Source organism: Equus quagga, chromosome 2, assembly GCF_021613505.1.
Source record: "Equus quagga isolate Etosha38 chromosome 2, UCLA_HA_Equagga_1.0, whole genome shotgun sequence".
In the NCBI taxonomy this organism is placed as follows: Eukaryota; Metazoa; Chordata; class Mammalia; order Perissodactyla; family Equidae; genus Equus; species Equus quagga.
In genome coordinates, this window is record NC_060268.1 from 37,132,004 (window position 1) to 37,151,264 (window position 19,261).

Genomic DNA, 19,261 nt, shown 5'->3' on the forward strand with positions numbered 1-19,261 from the left:
CAGGAACACGGGTGATTCCTAACAGCGGCCCAGACACCACCTGACTGTGATCTTTCCTTTCTCCCAGAACAACTGGATTCCCAGGACTTGGGGAAGGCCTTTGTGTTTGAAATAAATAAGTCCTGTACCTCTGTCAGTTTTCTCTGACAGGAAAGCTCTTCCTGCCACCATATAGGTCATTCCTATTTGTAAAGCATGTGGAAGGTTAAAATTCTTCCCCTTTTTCCATTGAAAGAACCCAAGTTCCAGGAAAACTCTAAAGGGATTCCTACAGGCCCTTGGTCAGGAAGCCGCTAGCCTGAAGGGGCATTCCAGTGGGTTTCTACTCTATCTATGCGGTTAAGCCTAGGCGAGATGATCTTTTTATAAAAGGAGAAATGTACTCTGCTTTTGTGAGCCCCTTAAGGACCTCCAGCTCTCAGCTAATCTGTACAAAATTAGCAAGTGGGCCAGAGGAGCAGGGTCATCAGCTGGCCACCACTCTGAAAACTGTGTCTAAGTACACGGCATTATTAGCAGCAAGTGAAAAAAAAATCGCCTTTCAAGAAGCAAACAGGATGCTAAAGAAGGAGAAGGAAAAGGAGGAACATGCGTGGCTGCTGATTCTAGAATCCTCAGATCTGTTTGGATGAATCATTACCTGTGACTTCCACGAGAGGAATCTGATTTGACTACTCATCCGATAGAGACTTTTATTTCTGTCTCTCAACATGTGAAATCTATCTGTCAGTTTTAGTTACTACTTAAGCAACAAACATACCGAGGAACATACTGGTCATCTTCTAGAGGTATTCGATGTATATTGAGTAACTAGAAAACACTCTCCCGTCACCCACACACACACGTGCACTTTGTCACACGACACTCCCACACATGAAAAATGAAATTGCTGTGTAATGAATGTAAACCCGTGGGTGTTTCCAGCACTTAGGAGTCCTGCCAGGTGTGAGTGCTAAGAAGGCAGGTGAAGCCCAAGGCTTTCCCCTGGCCAGTGGCTGAGATCCTTATTTGGTGAAGCTACTACCTGTGCCCTGTGTCTCAGGGCCAGGCTGATCCCGCGGGACCACAGCAGGGGAAGTGTGGCTGCTGACGTCTCAGCCCAAAGAGATGAATGGAATTCCAGGCAGCTGGAGTCATGCTGGCTTGGGACAGTGGCTTGGAGACCAGACTTCCAATGACAGAAGCATTAAGCGGCAGCGTTCATGGCAATTGGTGCACCCACAGAAATGTAACCCATACCTCGGTTTCAGGAGCCGAAAAATGAAAAGAACGTTTAGGGAGGAAAAAAAAAAAGCAAATAAAATGATAGGCAGAGGGTAATTTATTACTCTATGGGTCTGTTCTGTAAATAGTTTAAGACCCTGGAGCCAGATGGTTCTGCAAATCCTCCAACCAGGAGTCACGTTAAGAGGCACGAGTGGGCACAAAATCTGTTTTTCAAGACACAATGTCAATTTTGGCTTGAGGGAACTGGATACGAGTAAGTTTTCTTAACATTCCTGACTAGAAAGAAGCCGTCCTCGCTCATCCCCTTGATCAGAATACACATACCGCCCCCAAGCGGCAAGCCGTGGAAGCGCCGCAGCCACTGGGAGAAGCGGTCTTCTTGGGGACTTGAGCGACAGGCAGCCGCAGAAAGTGCCCTGGACGGACAGCGGGACCGCGAGCTCAGTACCCTGCCCTGCGGGCCGGCGCGATACCACACTCCCCTCCCTCAGCGGGTCAGGCGGAGCGCAGGTGTGAGGCGATGCTGGTGAGAAGCCGGGCGCGTGGTACCCTACCCGCAGGGATGGTTGGATGAGGGTCAACAAGTACTAAGAGGGAACTTCTTTAAGGACAGGTTCTCTCGGTCCCATTTACCCCGTCGGGCTCACTTTTTTTCCCACAAATGGGCTTGGTCTCCAAGTGTCCACCCCTCAGCCATCGCCTAGGCATTCAAGGATACAGGTTTGCCTGAAAGGCCCCCTCAGGGTCTTGGTTGGTTGGCCAAAGCCCCGTTGCTGCTTGGGATGCTCACACGGATCGCCTCGGGCCCGCATGGCGCAAGAGTCAAAGTGCTGAGCTCGCGTGCGCCAAGGCTGCGTGGGCGGGCACCTATTTTTCTGAGAAGTTCCAGGGCTCCTGGGCCCCGACCCCGGCCTCCCCCCTTCACTTTCTAGCTGGAAAGTTGTGCGCCAGGCAGCGGGGGGCGGAGAGAGGAACCCAGACTGGCCCCCCTCCCGCTTCCTGCCCGGCCGCCTCCCATTGGCCAGAGGAATCCCCAGGAATGTGAGCGCCCCTTTAAAGACGCGCGGCTCCTCCACCTCGCCAGCCACTCTCCCGAGCCGGCCGGCGAGCGCGGACTCCCGCGAGCTCCGCCCGCAGCCTCCGACTCCGGCCGCGGCCTCCCCGAGCGCACCGCCCTCGCTGCGCGCTCCCGGACTCGGCGCCCGCCGCTGCGCCCTCGCCTCCACCTCCGGCCGCTGGCCCGTGTGCACACAGGTAAGGGATCTCTGGGCGCCTGCCGAGGACCAGTGCTGCCCTGGCCATCCACCTCGGCCTCCGAGGCTTCAGTCCCCCAGGGCTCCTGGATCTCACACTCTTCACCTTCCCCCGTCCTGTCCCTCCCAGCCGCTGGAGGACTCTTCTCGTGGAAGAGCTCCACAGACATCCTCTGCAGGCTTGGAGTTCACAAACCAACTCTCAGGACACCCCAAGATTTTCTTCTATTCTTCAAGTCCTCCCTAAACCTTTCTATCAGCTCTTCAGACGAGTCTCCACTTCCCCGCGCCCTTCTTGCGCCGCCAAACTACACCTCCTGGTCCTAGGTCCTCGACTGCCCAAGGAAAAGCCCCCAGATTGTTGGTCTTTGCCCCCCCGCCCCTTTAAAACCACAATCTCCTCCCCTCAACTCTCCCATTTTCTTTCTGATGCCCTCTCCAAAGTAAGTACAGTTCTCCTAGCCAATGTGGGGCCAAAGGGGGATCCCCGGGGCCCTTGTCCCAAGCCCAGTCCCCAGTTTTTGCCCATCCTCCCTGCTTTGCTGCCTCTGACGGTGGGCTCTGTGCTTTCTGCTGCAGGCTCCTTGCTGGGCACAAACAGCTCCACCATGGGGCTGGCCTGGGGACTCAGTGTCCTGTTCCTCTTACATGTGTGTGGCTCCAACCGCATTCCAGGTAAGTCTATATAATACCTTTTGAGGGGGGAGGGAAGGGGAGGAGGCGCTGGTTACCCCAGGTGTCTCCCTCCTGTGCTCTCCTCTCCCAGCTGTTTCTCCCCTGAGCCCTGATTCAACATCAAGATGCAGGTTCCCTCAGACCACAGTGTTTATTGAGCTCTTTCAGTAGTTGCCAGGAGTTTTCATCCTGTCCCTCTGACCCCCACCCCTCGGAGCTGAGCCCCACAGCCCTGGCCCCAGCCTAGAAGGCTCACTGTGTGTCTCACTCCTGTCTAACAGAGTCTGGGGGAGACAACAGCGTGTTCGACATCTTTGAACTCACGGGGGCTTCCCGCAAGGGCTCTGGACGCCGGCTGGTGAAGGGTCCTGACCCTTCCAGCCCAGCTTTCCGCATCGAGGATGCCAACCTGATCCCCCCTGTGCCTGATGACAAGTTCCAAGACCTAGTGGATGCTGTGCGGGCCGAGAAAGGGTTCCTCCTCCTGGCCTCCCTGAGGCAGATGAAGAAGACCCGGGGCACTCTGCTGGCCGTGGAGAGGAAAGACCACTCTGGCCAGATCTTCAGCGTGGTCTCCAATGGCAAGGCGGGCACCCTGGACCTGAGCCTGACCGTGCAGGGGAAGCAGCATGTGGTGTCCGTGGAAGAAGCGCTCCTGGCGACTGGCCAGTGGAAGAGCATCACCCTGTTTGTGCAGGAGGACAGGGCCCAGCTTTACATCGACTGTGAGAAGATGGAGAATGCTGAGCTGGACGTCCCCATCCAGAGCATCTTCACCAGGGACCTGGCCAGCATCGCCAGACTCCGCATCGCAAAAGGAGGTGTCAATGACAATTTCCAGGTGAGGTCCCCTCCTCTGATTCCTGGTCCATGGGGTCCGCTTCTAGCCAGCTGACCTGTCAGGAGGGCTATAGCAGGAGAGGCAGGGGTTCTAGTACGGGAGATACTGCCTGTGGACTAAAGCAGTGGTTCTCCAGCTTTAGGGAGCAGCAGAATCACCTCAAGGGCTTATTAAAACGCATAAGTTTCAGATCCAGTAGGTCTGGGGTGGAGCCTGATAATTGGCATTTCCATCAAGTTCTGGGTGAAGCTGGTGCTTGTTTTCTGGGGACCACACTTTGAAAAACACCAAAGGAAGCAAGAAATGGTTTTCCTGTAACAGCCTGTTCAAGCCTTAGATAGTCTTTATGCGCTTCTCAGGAAAATAACTTTCAGATGCATTCCACCAACTGTAATATTGCTTGACGTGGATACTCTGTATGAGCAGAATAAATACCACTTTGCTATTTGATTCCTCACGGGGATGTAGTGGGTCTCACATGGTTAAAATAGTGAATATTTGCTGCTGCAGGTTTTTCCCTGCTTAAACTTCTAGATCTTTGCAGCTGTGGCTTTGAAACTCCCACATTTAACTCTTTGACAGTGGACGGTGGGATTATATCCTCTGGTCTTAGTATCAGATTCCATTTCCTGTGTACCCAGTAGGCTGATAACTGAATTCTTTGTAAAATACTGAAGACTTGGCAGAAGACACAATTAAGATTTTGAAGCTGTTTGGCAGTTTACGTCGGTGTGTTATTTTGACATGGTGATCTTACAGGGACCTCTTTCAAACTTTCGGAACGTCTATTGTGTGCTTTCCCTAGCAGAAAGTCTTCCCCTCATCTCCTCCCCAACACTCTACAAGTCATGTGTGTCCTCTGCCCACAGGGGGTGCTGCAGAACGTGAGGTTTGTCTTCGGAACCACACCAGAAGACATCCTCAGGAACAAAGGCTGCTCCAGCTGTGAGTACTCAGCTATTTTTAGGGAATATCGGAAAATCAGGGGGGAATTTCACCCAAAACAAGCTGAGAAATTTAAGCAATGGAGGTTGTGCATAAATTTTCCCAAGGAACACAGTTAAGAGGTATACAGAGGTGACCTCAAAGGGTATCTCTCACACACACACACACTTCCTCACTCCCCCTTTCCCTCTGTCCCCCTCTCTCTCTCCACCTGCACTTCTCGCCCCAAATGAAATGTCTTTACAGCTAGGAACTCGAGGGGCTGGCTGGTGAGAGCATCTGTTCGAAGATCTTCTGTCACTTTTCTCATTGTGTTTCTTTGTTTCTTGGCAGCTACCAATGTCCTCCTCACCCTCAACAACAATGTGGTGAATGGTTCCAGCCCTGCCATCCGCACTAACTACATCGGCCACAAGACGAAGGACCTGCAGGCCATCTGTGGCATCTCTTGTGATGAGCTGTCCAACATGGTCCTGGAGCTCAGGGGCCTGCGGACCATCGTGACCACGCTTCAGGACAGCATCCGCAAAGTGGTCAGTGGCCTCTGTCCCCAGCCCTTTAGCATGAGCCCCTGAAGGTATATCACAGATGATCCTGAATGACCGAAAATGAGTTTGGACACTAATGGTCTTTCTCCCCCATTTAGACCGAAGAGAACAAAGAACTGGCCAATGAGCTGCGGAGGCCTCCCCTCTGCTACCACAACGGAGTTCAGTACAGGAATAATGAGGAATGGACTGTTGATAGCTGCACTGAGTGTCGCTGCCAGGTAAGGGATCTTTACGAACTGAAATACGAATTGATGGCATGTGTTTGAAGCCACAGATTCTGGGGAAATACCCAGATGGCCACACAAGCTCTTTTTATGTTCCATGGCCTGAGACCAAAGTGGTTTTTTTAAGATGCAATTATGACACCTATAAAATCTTCAAACTCTCAGAAAGTTTTTCAAATTCTTAATTATGCCCCAGGCTAGGTATCTGAAAGAACAAATCTAAGACATCTGCATAATTTACCTGCTTTAGTTCAAAGGCTAAGTGTTGAATGTCAGGCAGATAAAACCTGGAACATTCCTTTTCTTTTCCCCCAACCCTGATTTGTATTCAGCTATGACAGAGATACTCATACAGTACTGATTGTTGTTCAAATCACTGAGCCTAACATTGTTAGGCTGTAACTGTCTCCTTCGCTCAGATGGCACTGCCACAGTGTGTGTGTCACTCTAGCCCTCCCCACTGCCGGGGGCAGGTGAGTTTGAGGGTTTACCTGGCTCACTGAACAAAGTGAAGCTAAAGTACAAATCATGGGTTGCTGCATTTGTGAGCAAACCCATTAAATTCCCATTCTTCTCCAATATAATATAAAGCCAGATCTATCCATGAGGGAAAAAATCCTCATTGATCTTCTTTTCCCCATAAAGATAAAATTGAAAAAGTCCTGGCTGAGTTTCGAGTTCAATTTCAGACATAGAATAATAGATTTGACCCAGGATGTTGGTGATTCCCTTTGGATAAATTCTTCATGCTGTACGTTCCACCAATGATTAAGCAGCATTTAAGAAAGAACTCTCCAAGGAATGGAGGGGCAAGGAACTAGCACTAGCACGTTCTCCACAGTACCGGTGGCTGCAGTACAACAGGGACAGATCTTCTATTGGAATCATTCCAGCTAGAGCCTTTACAGTCCTGACCACGTGTCACTGTGTAATTGAAATGTTAGAGTATGTAAACTGCTTGCAGGATGCTCAGTAACCCATTTTTCCCTCGCTCTTGCCCTGCAGAACTCAGTCACTATCTGCAAAAAAGTTTCCTGCCCCATCATGCCCTGCTCCAACGCCACAGTTCCTGATGGAGAATGCTGCCCCCGGTGTTGGCGTAAGTTCCTAAAACCGCATAACCGTTCTTCACTGACTAGGTCAGTTCTCCATAAACCCTGGACAGCTGAACACAACACTGGAACCCCACCCCCACCTCCACCATGTCTTCATTCAGTTTCTTGCAGTAGCATCTGGTTAACTGATGACTAGTCTGGTGTATACAGCCCAAAATTCCATTATGACTAAATCTTAATACCTTTCTGGATTATAGTATAGGCAATAATGATCTTGGTATAGCTTACTGATTCTGGTTTTATGCTTTGAATAAGGGAGAGATGAATATGTAGCAGCAATAGCTCTAAGTTGACTGCTTTTAGAATGGGACCTTATGGCCTGGAGTTAAATTTCACCAGAGAAATGGATGGGTTATAGCGAGAGCATTGGACTTCATTGGGCCTGAAAGTTCTACCCATTTGATCTGCAAGAATAAGAGGCCTGAGAACATCAGCAGTTTGAGTTTCAGGGCAGTAAAAGAAAGAAGGCACGATATTGTTCTGTGGCACACTATCCCCGGTTTTTGTTGCCAGTATAAATCAATCACTTTGAAGGTAGTAGGTACAAGTCATGAAGATGACTCATCACAACTAAGATAAGGAATAAAACAGGAAAGCCAGCGCTTGCCCTTCACACACACACAGCTCAGAACAGCCATCCCATGCAGGGACCACGTTAGCAGTGTTGGCACTGTAAGAACCATCTGTGTATCTGTTTCTGTTCAGCATTCACCTGAGGTGGGGGCTAAAGGGAACAAAGCTAGCTGGAGACTAGTGGAGTTTTGAACTTGACTCAGGGATTGCTCTGAGAACTTCCAGCTGATAGCAAGAGAAAACAAGTTCTCCATCTTGTGCCTGCTACAGCTAGATGTGATTGTAGTCATGGTGCCTGGGCAGATTGTAAACAAACACGTCCTTCTCTTGTGAAAATACTTGCAGAGAAGGCCCCACATGCTAGAGTGAGAGAGCAGCACACTGATCACCCTCATGACCGAGCCAGAGCCAAAGCCAACAGCAGCTGAGCTGCCTTCAAGCTCATCTGCCAAACACATGGTCTGTGCCTCCCTTGGAAGTCAGAAGTGACTCCCATAAGCTCCCTAAAACTCACGTATCCTTGGAAGCCTGAGACTGGAAATGTCTACTCAGATATGTCAGTCAGGAAAGGGAAATTCATTTGAAATGCTGAAAGGAGAAAGGAGGCAGCAATGAGTAGCACACACTGGGAGAAGGACATTGGCCCGATATTGTACTGATCCATTGACCCGATGGTATACAGGGATGACCTGGGATAGACCCCTTGGCTGCTGGCCTAAGAGAGAGATTGCTTTTCACCCTCTGGCAAGGGAAGAAAGTCCGGAACAGTCTAAAGCAGTTTTTAGTCTAAAACAGTCCAGAGCAGTCTAAAGAAAAGCTTCTCTTAATGATCGTGCACTAAATGAGCCCGTTTCCCCTGCAGCCAGTGACTCTGCGGACGATGGCTGGTCCCCATGGTCTGAGTGGACTTCCTGCTCTGTGACATGTGGCAATGGAATCCAGCAGCGTGGCCGCTCCTGCGATAGCCTCAACAACCGATGCGAGGGCTCCTCTGTCCAGACGCGGACCTGCCACATTCAGGAGTGTGATAAGAGATGTGAGCATCTTGGTCACTTAGGAATGTGGGGAACTGACCTTGTCATCAGCAAGAGCAGCTCCATAGCACAGCGGTTAAGAGCACAGGTTCTAGGGGCCGGCTCCATGGCTAGTGGTTGGGTTCGCGCGCTCTGCTGCGGTGGCCCAGGGTTCAGATCCTGGGGGCGGACATGGCACCGCTCATCAGGCCATGTTGAGGCAGCGTCCCACATCCCACAACTAGAAGGACCTGCAGCTAAGATACACAACTGTGTACAGGGCAGGGTTGGGGAGATAAAGCAGGAAAAACAAAATATATTGAAAAAAAAGAGCACAGGTTCTAGGATCTCTGGATCTGAACCCCAATTCTACCACTTATCTGTGCATCCTTGAGCACAGCTGACCCTCTCTGAGGTTCTTTCCTCATCTGTAAATTGGGGATAATAGTTCTTGATAGGGTTACTTTGAGAATTTTATATCTACAATGCATTTAAAGCAGTTAGCACAATGCTTGGCTCATGGTAAGCATCCCATAACCATCAGCTCTGTACTTTAGTTAAACAGGATGGCGGCTGGAGCCACTGGTCCCCATGGTCGTCTTGCTCTGTGACATGTGGTGATGGTGTGATCACAAGGATCCGGCTCTGCAACTCTCCCAGCCCCCAGATGAATGGGAAACCCTGCGAAGGCGAAGCTCGGGAGACCAAGGCCTGCAAGAAGGATGCCTGCCCCAGTAAGTGTGAACACGGCGGCACCCGCGTGGCCGCTCGGCCCAGCTGGTTGCTTGGCATCTTCGGCCTCCAGTCCAGTGGGTCATGGAGGGGAAAGGTTACTTCCTAGAGAAACAAATAGAAGCAAAGTCCTGCATGCTCAGCAGTTTCTTTAATGAAAAACAGAAAGAAAACCATTTCAAACTCACCCTCTTCCCAAACATTCTTTTCATGTGTCAGGAGCAGAGGTTTCTTGAACAAACTTTAGAATTTTATGCAACAGTAAGATGTCTGAAAATTGACCCTAATTTTGGCATATTGTTCATTTTCTTACAGTCAATGGAGGCTGGGGTCCCTGGTCCCCGTGGGACATCTGTTCTGTCACCTGTGGAGGAGGGGTGCAGAAACGTAGCCGGCTCTGCAACAACCCCACACCCCAGTTTGGAGGCAAGGACTGCATTGGTGATGTGACAGAGAACCAGATCTGCAACAAGCAGGACTGTCCAATTGGTGAGCCCGGGAGGGGACAAGACAACCCTTAGGAGTTTCTTACTTCACTGAATGCAATGGTCAGCATTCAAGGGGGTTCCAGCTTTGAAAGGTCCCGAGTGGTTTGATTACTCTAAAATTACAGGTAGACCACATAATCTCAACAAGTTGTCAGTTACACAGACCCTACCATATTTTACACTATTGTTTTTTAAGTAGCCAGCATGGCAGTAACAGCAGCTCAGACCAACCATTTGCTGTCTCTCTCGTCTCAGATGGATGCCTGTCCAATCCTTGCTTTGCTGGTGCTAAGTGTACTAGCTACCCTGACGGGAGCTGGAAATGTGGCGCCTGTCCCCCCGGTTACAGCGGAAATGGCGTCCAGTGCGAAGATGTTGATGAGGTGAGGAACTGAGGGCTCAGTTACTAGACCTAGGAAAGCAGCTCACCTGTCCTGTCCTTTCCCCATGGCAGTGTTTGCTAAACATGAAGCTAACTGTTGTTTCTTCCATAGTGCAAAGAAGTGCCTGATGCCTGCTTCAACCACAATGGCGAGCACCGGTGTAGGAACACAGATCCCGGCTACAACTGCCTGCCCTGCCCGCCGCGCTTCACCGGCTCACAGCCCTTTGGCCAGGGCGTGGAGCATGCCGCTGCCAACAAACAGGTAGACAGACGAGGCTAGGAAACCAGAGTCTACAACGAGGGGAGGGAGGGAGGGAGGAATGTCATTTTATACCCTTCACAAAAAACAGGGAAGGGGGAGAATGTACAGTCTAGTTTTCAGAAACACGACTAGAAAATCCATTGTAAATCCTGCAGGGGAAAAATAGTCCATCACACTTGAAAAGGTTGCTCTGCAGTCAGGTGTGAGCCAGTGGACTTATAAATGCCTAGGTGCTGAAATTGTTCAGGAAAAAGAGACACAAAGCAGTGTTAGCCTGTAACCTGGACATCCTCAGGGAGAATGGGGCAGGACCAAGGAAGCCACACTCCTCCCCCCAGAGCCTCTGTCTATTCAGATGATGGGGATCTGGGTTCTTCTCATTTCCATGGTATCTGGGGACTCTTGAAGGCTCTGCCTTAACATCAGGATGTTGTACCCTCAGGTGTGCAAGCCCCGCAACCCCTGCACAGATGGGACACATGACTGCAACAAGAACGCCAAGTGCAACTACCTGGGCCATTACAGCGACCCCATGTACCGCTGCGAGTGCAAGCCCGGCTACGCAGGCAATGGCATCATCTGCGGGGAGGACACGGACCTGGACGGCTGGCCCAACGAGGACCTGGTGTGCGTGGCCAATGCAACTTACCACTGCAAAAAGGTACAACCAGCTTCCCTCGTGTGCCTCCAGAAAGAAGGCACCTCGCCCTTATCTAAGGAACAGGCTAAGGAACTGCTTAAGGCCTGAAAATGCAACTGAAAGATTAAATCTGCCAAAGGCACTAATTCTCATTAATATTAAATCGCTTGGTGGCAAGAACACGAATGGGGCAGGTCCTTTTGGCAGTTGTGTTCCAGTCAATTTTGTCCAAAAAAAACCATGTTCAGTGCTCTACCAAATGCCAGTAGAGTATGACTTGTGTTCCCAGCATGTCTAAAGCCTAGGGCATTTATGAAAATTATATATAGCTCTTTCTCCCAAGAAAATGTTTCATTTTTTTTTCTTCCCATGAAAAGTATATGCTGTTCCAGAGCAGCATTCAGTTCCTTTTCTGTTTGCAACATTTGGGTCCCTCCCTGTGCAGGACCTGAGCAAAAGGCATGCAGACTGTGGCCATAATGTGCATCTTCTCTTTCCTAGGATAATTGCCCCAACCTTCCCAACTCGGGACAGGAAGACTATGACAAGGATGGAATTGGTGATGCCTGTGATGATGATGATGACAATGATAAAATTCCAGATGATAGGGTAAAAACAAAATGCTTTCCTTCTTCATCTTTTCTATTCAGCAACAGTGAAACTCTTTAAGATTCAATGAAATTACAGGATTATAGGGAGAAATATACCAAACTGATGAGATAATTAGAAATTATTCATTATGTTTCAGTAGTTTAAAGACATAGATGTTGCCAAGAGAATTTTCAAGTAAGTTTTGTTTTTCATCACAACTTCCCCTCTGCAATTTGAGCAGGAAATTACGATGCCTAAACAAATGACACTGCTCCCCAGATTCCCTGCTCCCCAGATTCCTTTCAAATGTCCTGTCTTACAGTGAAGTTTACTTCGGGCATACTGAGGACCAAGATGATACGATATTTACATCTCACTGACTTGTAACCAGCAGGAACCCATTTTTCACTTATGTCCTGGCTCTTAATTTTTGCTGTGATCATTTTACACTGGGTACTCAATCAGTACATACACTCAGTAGAAAACAGGTGTTACAGACTTCTGCAGTTTTATATTATGCACGTGGTTTGAGGCTTGAGCTGGTTTCCCAGGCAATGTTGTAAAAGGTTCATTTCTTCTCTTTGCAGGACAACTGTCCATTCCATTACAACCCAGCCCAGTATGACTATGACAGAGATGACGTGGGAGACCGCTGTGACAACTGCCCCTACAACCACAACCCGGATCAGGCTGACACGGACAACAATGGGGAAGGAGACGCCTGTGCTGCAGACATTGATGGGGATGGTAAGGCGCTCCCTGACTCCATCAGGCCCTAGGCCATGGTGACTGTGCCCACCTTTCAACCTTCTTCTCTCCAACCCTGGCTGTTAGTGTGCAGTTGGGTTGATGTACCTGAGCTGGAGACTCTGTCTCTTATTTGTCCCCTGTCTCTGCAGGTATCCTCAATGAGCGAGACAACTGCCAGTATGTCTACAACGTGGACCAGAGGGACACGGATATGGATGGGGTTGGAGATCAGTGTGATAACTGCCCCCTGGAACACAATCCAGATCAGGTAGGTGGCCTCCTTTCAGAATCTTTCAGTAAAGTTGGAATAGCCCTCAAGAAATAAAGGGGTTAAATAGAATTCAAACACTCCTATTACTGTGGCTCTCAATGGTCTCATGGCCAACTATAATATTTCCATGTAAACAGTTTGCCTGATTTGAGCTCCTGGCAGAATCCCATATAGGTCTTCAGTGTGACAATCTTGTAACTTCAGTCTTCTTCAAGAAGGTCTGTGTGACTTGCTCAGTATGAGCCACCATTACTAAGATAAATTATACAAAGCAGAAATCCGTGACTAACAACTCTTTAGTAATAGTAATCATATTTAAGACTAAAAGTTGGAAAAAAAAATACCCTTAAGCAAAATAAGCAACCATTTTCATGGCTCATGGTACGATCTGGCTTTAAGAAAACCTTCAAACTAAAATACTTCCAAAAACTGAAGAAATCCCCATTTGTCATTCTTCAAAAGTGTATGGCATTGCAAACCCATCACTCTCTGCCTGTGCTGGGAACTGCTACCAGTAGACATTGGCCAGAACAGGTTCCATGTCTGGAAGTATTTCCTTTCTTGTGTAATTGCCCATCATTATTTTCTAGGGATGAAAGTTAAGGCTTTTTTTTTTTTTCTAAAATGCATTGTTCTGGAAGCTTAAGAACCAGCTTTTTAAAAATATTTTGATAAGATTCAAGCAATTAGAAATCCAGTTTTTCCTCCTAATATGGCTCTCATGAGGTCCTGTAAAGATGAAAAGCACCAGGATGAACAGCTCTGGGGCCTTGACAAGAATGACTGATGCGGGAGAGCTTTGCTCATCAGAGGACACTGAGGGGCATCTGTTTTGAGTTGGGTCTTACTATAAATTCAATTTCTTCAATATCATTTAATCTCCCTGGATGAGTTTCTGGTTCCTCAGATGGTAATAAAATTTATAAAAAGATTCAGGTATTATGTGAAAATCTTACTAGCAAAGAGCTTAAATACTAGCAAGAAAAATTCCAGTTTGTGTATAAACAGTTCCTGAGAATCCCACGCACACGGAGTAATGTAAAAATACTCTAAGAAACAGAGTTTTGAAAATCAGAATTTTGACTTTACCTGAGCCAACAGATGACAATCCTTATGAACTAGATGTGTAAAACCAAATACCTAAAAAAGAAGAAGATAGTTGATCCTCGCCATACACATTACCCAGTGTGCACAAAAGGCAGTATGTTTCCATGAGTTCATGACCTAAGAGTAGAAGTTGACATGTCAAACATTTTACAATTGAAACCTTCAATGGAAAATAACAGTGTACCCAAAGAATTTCATTTAACATTAAGATATAAGCAGTTAACATTGCATTCTATCCTTCGTGATTAAATAATGCTTTCTACTTAATTTTATTTAAAAATTTTATATTTTAAAAAAAAATCTCCTAAATATCCCTTTATGAAAACAAGGATCAAGAAAAAACTTGTAAAATTTGTTGATATTATCTTCCCACAATAGCATATAGACATGAAACCCCACTGGCCATATCAAACCTTAGAGAATCTTCCATAAATTATCTTGAACACTGATGACTTACACTTCAATCTACCCTCCATTTCTCTTTTTCAGCTCGACTCTGATTCAGACCGCATTGGAGATACCTGTGACAACAATCAGGATATTGACGAAGATGGCCACCAGAACAACCTGGACAACTGTCCCTACGTGCCCAATGCCAACCAAGCTGACCATGACAAAGATGGCAAGGGAGATGCCTGTGACCACGATGATGACAATGACGGCATTCCTGATGACAGGGACAACTGCAGACTTGTGCCCAATCCTGACCAGAAGGACTCTGATGGTAAGTCAGTGGAGCCACTTGTAAGAGAGTAACTGAAACCATGGCTGTCTGGATTGAGAAAATAAAAACAAAGCTGAATGCATTTGAAAGGATGAAGAGACTAAATGCCAACTTTGACAAGATGGTGAATTTCTGACACCAGTAGTAATAGTATTTCAGAATTTCACTGAACTCTTGCCTTTTTGACCTTAGGTGATGGTCGAGGTGATGCTTGCAAAGATGATTTTGACCACGACAATGTGCCAGATGTTGATGACATTTGTCCTGAAAACGTTGATATCAGTGAAACTGATTTCCGCCGATTCCAGATGATTCCTCTAGATCCCAAAGGGACATCTCAAAATGACCCTAACTGGGTTGTACGCCATCAGGGTAAAGAACTCGTCCAGACTGTCAACTGTGATCCTGGACTTGCTATAGGTGAGTAATGAGTTCTTCAAACAAAAGGCTAACATACACGTGAAAGAAGCAAATAGAAAAGCTGGCAGTAGCATCTGTCCCTGTGGGTACTGAGGATGTCTGGGAATACAATGGAGAACCTTTTGAAGGCTACAGGTTTTGACCTGGGTCTGACCTCATCTTCCAGGTTATGACGAGTTTAATGCTGTGGACTTCAGTGGGACCTTCTTCATCAACACCGAGAGGGATGATGACTACGCCGGGTTTGTGTTTGGCTACCAGTCCAGCAGCCGCTTCTACGTTGTGATGTGGAAGCAAGTCACCCAGTCCTACTGGGACACCAACCCCACGAGAGCTCAGGGATACTCAGGCCTTTCTGTGAAAGTTGTGAACTCCACCACAGGGCCTGGCGAGCACCTGCGGAATGCCCTGTGGCACACAGGAAACACCCCTGGCCAGGTAAGAGCAACGCCCTGCAGAAGGGAGAGAAGGGGCAGGTGCTTGACTCGCACTAGGGATGCTGTGCTTGATCAAGACTCCCAACAGGGAGTCGAAGACATCAAGTTCAACATCACCAATTGCAGCTTTAAGCTCTGCTTTGTAAGAACATAATAGCGTCTGAGAGGGGAGCTCGCCATAACCAAGAGTTACCCCTCAAATCCAAAGGCAGTTTCAGCCTCTTCAAACAAAAAAGCTGCTTCTCTTCCCTCTTTGTTTCATATGTACATTCAAGGACACACATCAAATGAAGGAGGCCTTGGAAAAAAACCAACATCACCACCCTCTAATTTAGGTCAACTTGGTCCCTTTAAAGCCCTGTATCTTATGGAATGAAACATAAATCTTCACATGATGCAACTGGGTTTCAACCTCTTCTTTTCCTTTTCCTTCAGGTGCGTACCCTGTGGCATGACCCTCGTCACATAGGCTGGAAAGATTTCACTGCCTACAGATGGCGTCTCAGCCACAGGCCAAAGACAGGTTTCATTAGGTAAGATCACAAGGATCAAATTTCACTTAGAATCACACTGATGGTAAGAAGGAGGAGCCCAAAAAGTAGGGGTGTCACTAATGAGAGTTTCTTTTTCCTGCAGAGTGGTGATGTATGAAGGGAAGAAAATCATGGCTGACTCAGGACCCATCTATGACAAAACCTATGCTGGCGGCAGGCTAGGGTTGTTTGTCTTCTCTCAAGAAATGGTGTTCTTCTCAGACCTGAAATATGAATGCAGAGGTAGGAGCCACATACAGTGCATGTACAGTTGACACCTCTAATTCAGACTGACATCGAGAATGCCAATTATGGGACAGTCTGATTGAAAGGCTGTTTTAGAGACAGGGTTATTTGTATTTTGCTGTTGATACAGTGATGGAAATGAAATAATGCCTATGAACTATGGCTTGTGAAATCCTGAGTCCTTGTTAACAGTATCAGTTTGCTTAGCAACCTCAGTGTTCTTCATACACAGTGTAAAGATCAACAGCAGACAAGCTCCTGTAGAGTTGAGACTATGTTAATAACACTTTAGAATTGTAAATGTTTCTGTGTCTTTCTCACTACTTAGAGTTTTAATTGTGCCATTACAGCACAAGTTGTCTTTCACAACCTCTCGCTGTAAATGAGGAGGACAAAGGAGTATTGCCTTCATATTGGCATGTTAAAAATTCATTTTCACTACTAACCTTAGCATTTTCTTCTCCATTCTTTTTCACTCAGTGATTATTAAGCTTTCACTGAGTTCAGCATTGGGCCTACCACCAAGTAAGTGCTTCATAAATGTTTCCTGGGCAAAGGCCTGATGCTTACAAGATCAATCAGAGCAAAAAAAGATGGTTGATTTTACTCAAAAAAAAAAAATTATGATGTAATCTTTGAGTCTAGAAAGTTTTATTTAAAAAATTCAAACTTTTAACTTTGAAGGCCTTAGAAAGCATAGCGTAAGTTCTGGCAGGTCGCGCTCTATTAATCTCCTAGCATAAGGTCAGCTTATAAAATTAAATGTTAATGTATTAGAACAATCTTAAATTATGCTTTGAATTTAACTGATATTAAGATGACAGTGCCTTTATGAATTAGTTGTTTATATATTTCTGTGTTTGTTTATTTAACAGATTCCTAATCATCCAACTGTTGATCAAAAGACTGATCATAATCGATGCTGGTATTGCACCTTCTGGAACCATGGGCTTAAGAAAACCCCCAGGATCTCTCTTCCCTGCCTTCCTTTTTTCTCTGCTTGCATCAGTGTGGACTCCTAGAACATGTGACTTGCCTCAAGAAAATGCAGTTTTCCAAATCAGACTCAGCATTCATCCTCTGAATGAGAAGAGACTCACAAGAATATAAACAATTACTTTGTGCTTTTGAAAAGGCAAAAGCATCTGCTTGCTTCAGTGGGAGGGTGCCTGCTCCACACAGCTTTTGTCACAGAGCAGGTGCTGTTGTGAGGCCATCTCTGAGCAGTGGACTCAAAAGCGTTTTCGGGCATGTGAGAGAAGGGAGGACTCACGAGAATTAGCAAACCAAACCACCCCTGACATACTCCCTCAGGACTAGGGGGAGCCAGGGCCAAAGCCCAGCGGGGAGGGCGCATACCCAAGAGACGATCGTATGAAGAAAATATGGAGGAACTGTTACATGTTCGGTACTAAATCATTTTCAGGGGATTGAAAGACTATCGCTGGATTTCATGATGCTGACTGGTGTTAGCTGACTAACCCACGTAAATAGGCACTTAAGTAGAAGCAGGGAAGGGAGGGAAAGACTGGCTTCTGGACTTCTTCCTGATCCCCACCCCTTACACATCACCTGTAGTGACTGGGGAGGGAGTCGGAAGTAAACCAGTGTAAGGCAGTGCTGGCTGCCTCTGCCTGGTTGCATTGAAACTGTTGGTTTTCTTCCGGATGTAGCTTGTGCAGATGTAGCAGGAAACTAAGAAAACCCACCATCTCAGTGAGCACTGGGCTGCCTCCCCAGGGAGGGGCAGCCGTGCTTGTATTTTTATGGTTAGAAAGGCACAAAAATATTATCAACTTATCTAAAACATTCCTCTTCTCTCTTTTTTTTCCTGAATATCATAGAGTTTTCCAATTCTCTTTTGGACTGTAAGTTTTTGTTTTACAAATGCTTTACAATGTAAAATATTTATTTTTTACCTATTCTGGAGGATCTGTCTGAAAGACTATTCATGGACCAGGAAGAAGCGTAAGGACGATCTATGTCATCTTTGTTACAAGTCTTCATGACTGTCAGATTGTAAATACAGATTATTTATTAACTCTGTTCTACCTGGAATCTAGGTTTCGTATGGAAAGTACCCGAGAGCAGGTAGTTGAGATTTATCAGAAAATCTCTCACAAGAATGGCACAAGGAAAACAGCCCAGCGAGCTGCTCTTCACTTTGTGCTTAGCTTGAATGATTTGGGATTCTTTCATTTTTTTCCTTTGTTTTGTCTTTTTAAGTGGAATTAGTTGGTTGTCTATTTGCAAGTGTTTCTAGATTGAAAAGCAAGCCAGGAGGCCTTCAATACTGTTTTACCCCATCCCTTGTGCCTATTTCCAGGGAGAAGAAAAGCATCTACACTTTTTTTTTTTTCATTTTTCCAAAAGAGAAAAAAATGACAAAGGTGAAACTTATATACAAATATTACCTCATTTGTTGTGTGACTGAGTAAAGAATTTTTGGATCAAACAGAAAGAGTTTAAGTGTCTAACAAACTTAAAGCTACTGTAGTACCTAAAAAAAAAGTCAATGTTGTACATAGTATAAAAATTCTTTGCAGAAAAGTATTCCCAGTAAGGAAATAGCATTGAAATGTTAAATACATTTTCTGAAAGTTATGTTTTTTCTATCATCTTGTATGCCATTGCTTTATTTTTATAAATTATTTTCTCATTGCCATTGGAATAGATATCTCAGATTGTGTAGATATGCTATTTAAATAATTTATCAGGAAATACTGCCTGTAGAGTTAGTATTTCTATTTTTATAAAATGTTTGCACACTGAATTGAAGAATTGTTGGTTTCTTTTTTGTTTTTGATTTGTTTTTTGCTTGTTACCCACCCCCCCGTTTTTACTATTTGCCAATACCTTTTTCTAGGAATGTGCTTTTTTTGTACACATTTTTATCCATTTTACATTCTAAAGCAGTGTAAGTTGTATATTACTGTTTCTTATGTACAAGGAACAACAATAAATCATATGGAAATTTATATTTATACTTACCGTAGCCATGGTTATTTGTTCTCTACTGGCTTTATGTTATAAGCTATGGGTAAATTCTATTGTTAAACCATATGATTCAGGAAGACCAAATTGCTTAAGCTTAGAATACGCATTTGCTAGTTTTGTAGAATAAAAGAACAGAACAACAAACCAGCATGCTACATTAAAAACACAATAGGGAAAGAGAAATAACCTCCAAGAGGCAGACCCCCAAAAGGATACAATTTCATATTTTACTAATGTCAGTGTGTGATGTATTGAATCCCT

At 46.1% G+C, this 19,261-nt stretch overlaps 1 protein-coding gene across 1 annotated transcript; it reads left to right on the top strand.

Moving 5' to 3' along the window:
- The first annotated feature begins 2,301 nt into the window (after positions 1-2,301).
- Positions 2,302-18,989, top strand: THBS1 (thrombospondin 1). The gene is made up of 22 exons (XM_046652922.1): positions 2,302-2,481; positions 3,060-3,155; positions 3,437-3,996; positions 4,866-4,941; positions 5,275-5,474; positions 5,588-5,710; positions 6,722-6,815; positions 8,267-8,440; positions 8,975-9,151; positions 9,465-9,638; positions 9,893-10,020; positions 10,132-10,284; positions 10,727-10,945; positions 11,426-11,533; positions 12,103-12,262; positions 12,415-12,533; positions 14,133-14,367; positions 14,560-14,787; positions 14,954-15,225; positions 15,660-15,757; positions 15,861-16,000; positions 16,879-18,989. Exons 2-22 carry the CDS (start codon positions 3,089-3,091, stop codon positions 16,884-16,886), a joined length of 3,513 nt encoding a protein of 1,170 aa, XP_046508878.1. The 5' UTR covers positions 2,302-2,481; positions 3,060-3,088; the 3' UTR covers positions 16,887-18,989.
- Positions 18,990-19,261: the final 272 nt, after the last annotated feature.